Source organism: Lynx canadensis, chromosome D1 (genome assembly GCF_007474595.2).
Source record: "Lynx canadensis isolate LIC74 chromosome D1, mLynCan4.pri.v2, whole genome shotgun sequence".
NCBI lineage: Eukaryota > Metazoa > Chordata > Mammalia > Carnivora > Felidae > Lynx > Lynx canadensis.
In genome coordinates, this window is record NC_044312.2 from 64,818,855 (window position 1) to 64,822,323 (window position 3,469).

General features: G+C 41.1%; 1 protein-coding gene across 1 annotated transcript; it reads right to left on the reverse strand.

Moving 5' to 3' along the window:
- Positions 1-2,182: 2,182 nt before the first annotated feature.
- LOC115526318 (olfactory receptor 10T2-like) lies at positions 2,183-3,171 on the reverse strand. The gene is given in 2 exon segments (XM_030333759.1): positions 2,183-2,586; positions 2,589-3,171. Coding segments are annotated over 2 exon segments (987 nt in total).
- Positions 3,172-3,469: the final 298 nt, after the last annotated feature.

The window sequence follows — 3,469 nt, forward strand, 5'->3', positions numbered from 1 at the left end:
AAATCCCTTTTAGTCAAAATTGAGACTTAATTGGGGCGCCTGGGTGGCGCAGTCGGTTAAGCGTCCGACTTCAGCCAGGTCACGATCTCGCGGTCCGGGAGTTCGAGCCCCGCGTCGGGCTCTGGGCTGATGGCTCAGAGCCTGGAGCCTGTTTCCGTTTCTGTGTCTCCCTCTCTCTCTGCCCCTCGCCTGTTCATGCTCTGTCTCTCTCTGTCCCAAAAATAAATAAACATTGAAAAAAAAATTTAAAAAAAAAAATTGAGACTTAATTAATGAGATGAAAAAGGTAAAGATGATTGTATGAGGAAACAGAGACTTTTGTGTGAATTAGGGGTCATTTGTGAAGATGCAATGGTGAAATTTGTGAAATGGTTGGTCAGAGAACTTCTAGCCAAATTTTAATTCAGTGCTGAACAAAGACTGAGACCTGGAGACCCAATAGGCTGTGACACCACATATAATCAATGAAGCTGTGATTTGAATCTCAGTTTCAAGCCCTGCGGGAACTCTCCTCACCTGTATTCACTGTAGCACAACCTCATGCTTCCTCTCTTGAGATTCTTCTTTCTTTTCAGGGGTTTCTCCCAAGGCGTTTTGCTTCCATTCCGGAATCTTCTCTCCACTCTACCCATCGACTTTACACAGAGCTCATTCTCTATCTCTTCATTTTAACTAAACCTTGTTGTCTGAGAAGGGCACAATTGCTTCTCAGCTCTGTTGAAGAGAAGTCGCTCACTTCCTTATTCTATAGGCCAGCCACAATTTGGCATTCTCCTAGCTTCTTACTATATTTCTAAATCATTTGTTTGCATATTTATGACAAAACATTTCCCTCATTGGCACCAATCTTACCCAGCTAAGAAATAATATATCGTTGACCTTTGAATAATGCAGAGGTTTAGGGCACTGATCCCCACACAGTCAAAAACTTCTGACTCCCCCAAAACTTAACTACTCATAGCCCACCGTTGACGGGAAGCCTTGCTGGTAACATAAAGAGTTGATTAACACATATTTTGCATGTTATATGTATTATATACTGTATTCTTACAACAAGGTAGGGTAGAGAAAAGAAAATGTTAAGAAAATCGTAAGGAAAGAAAAGACATTTACATTACTCTACTACATTGAAAAATCCACATGTGAGTGGATTAAAACCTATGCTTTTCAAGGGTCAACTGCACTGTTGTCCTCAGAGTCTTTTGCTGACCACCCCACTTCTTGTTATTTATTAGCAAATTGCCACCAACCTCTTGATCTTTTCCCATCTCAGACCTTCAGCTTTGGCAACTTCATATCATCTGGCTGTGCCATCAGACAATGTGACTTCAAAATGCCTAGACTTCCTGACATCATCTAACATCTTCCACAGTCCACATGAGAACCTCACCACAATGGCCTCAGTTAGATTCTTCAGTTATATATAGCACCTTCCACCTCTCTGATTTTTACAAATGAGAAGCTATTTATCTTTATGCTCTAACTCAAATAGCATTTGAATTATTTGCTTTTTGAGGGCTTGAGAAAGTTAATTATGAAACCATCCGGTCTACTCCTTTGCTGGGCAATAGGAAGAATAGCTCTTTGACAGACTTTTCTATATTATTCCTGAAATTTGGTATGTTAAAAATGTCTGTCTTGCAGCAATTTTCATCAGTTTATTTTTCCAGAAATTCTTCCATTCCCATCTAGTTTCCTTATTTCTTTGAATAGAATTGAGCAAGGTATTTCTTAAAATTCCTGGAAATTTCTCTATATTTGTAGCCTTTCACTCATTTCAAGTCTAAGTTTGTGCGCTTATAGTTTTTCCTCTTTTGACTAAGTGAATTCGTGTTTTTTCTTTCCTTCTCCATTGCTCTTTCATTTTTTCTCCTTTTCCATTTTAGTATGTTTTTCTTCTTCCAAAGGCAACAAAGGTTATGAAAATAGTTTTCCAAACTGCTTTTTGATATGTTTACTACATGCGTGTGTGCCTGTATGTATATGCATTTATATGTGTATATGTACACATATGTGTAATAACATTTTAAAATATTTTTTCATTTTAAAATATTGTAAAACTACCTCTGGTTTTGTAATAGGAAAGAAGTGAGACCAGGGCATATCAGACAATTAGAATACACTTTAATTGCTTTGCACACAAACTAATGATTTTATTGGAAATACTCTACTTTTTCCACTTTTATTTATCAACAGTCTGTACATTTTTAATGTCCGGTGTTCTTCTATTCCCCATCTGAGGGATGAACCTATTTGTCTTGCCTAATACCTTCCTTAGGGCTGTCTGCATGTCTTTGTTTCTGAGACTGTAAACGATGGGGTTAAGCAGAGGTGTCAGCACTGTGTATGTGACCGCCATCAGCATGTCTTCACGGAATGAGTCCCTGTCCTTGGGCCTCAAGTAGACAAAGCCAGCAAATCCATAGTGTATGCACACCACAGTGAGGTGGGAGGAGCAAGTGGAGAAGGCCTTATACTTCCCCTTGGCAGAAGGCATCTTCACAACTCTGGACACAATGAAGACATAGGACATCATAATGAAAACAAAGCTGCCCACCAACACGAAGGCAGAGAGCACAAAAAGGCCATTTCGTGATGGGCGGTGTAATCACAGGCAAGGCAGACCACAGGTGAGATGTCACAGAAGTAGTGCTCGATGATGTTGGAGTCGCAGAAAGACAAGTTGAATACAGTGATGACGATGCACAGAGAAACCAGGAACCCAGCCATCCAAGAGGCCATCATGAAGTGAAAGCAGATCTTATGGGTCATCAAGACCTTATAGCGCAGTGGGCTGTGAATGGCAGTGTAACGGTCGTAAGACATGGCAGCCATGATGAAGCAGTTATTGGCTCCCAAGCCAAAGAAGAAAAACATCTGTGTGGCACACTCAGGAAGAGAGATGGCCTTGCTATCTGACAGCAAGTCCACTAGCATGCGGGGGATGATTGCCATAGTGGTACAAGTTTCTGAAAAGGACAGGCCACAGAGGAAAAAATACATGGGGGTGTGAAGGTTGTGACTCAGCTTGATGGCCACCATTATGCACACATTTGCAGCTAGGATGGTCACATGGGAGAAGAAAATCATCACAAAGAGGAGACCCTGCAAGTCTGGGAAACTGGAAAACCCCCACAGAAGGAATGTGCTCGCTGTGGTATGATTGTCCATCATTCATTAGGCTCAGTAACTTTCTCCCACAGGTGCAGACATTCTTGAGGTCAATACTCAAGATAATAAAAAGCACTGAGGTCACCTGACCTTTAATCAAGGGCTCCTGGGCAACAGCAAGACAAATGTTAATGAGAGAAGCTAAGCAATGGGAGCTAAATGCATCTGGCTGAATTCAAGTTCAGAGTGATGAGGAGAAAGATTCTAGTAGAAGAATCTGCCTAAATGCCACAGAGTAGGCTAAAATATATTCTGGGAACGCCCTCATATCACCCCTTTCTGTCCTGTACAGTGAGAA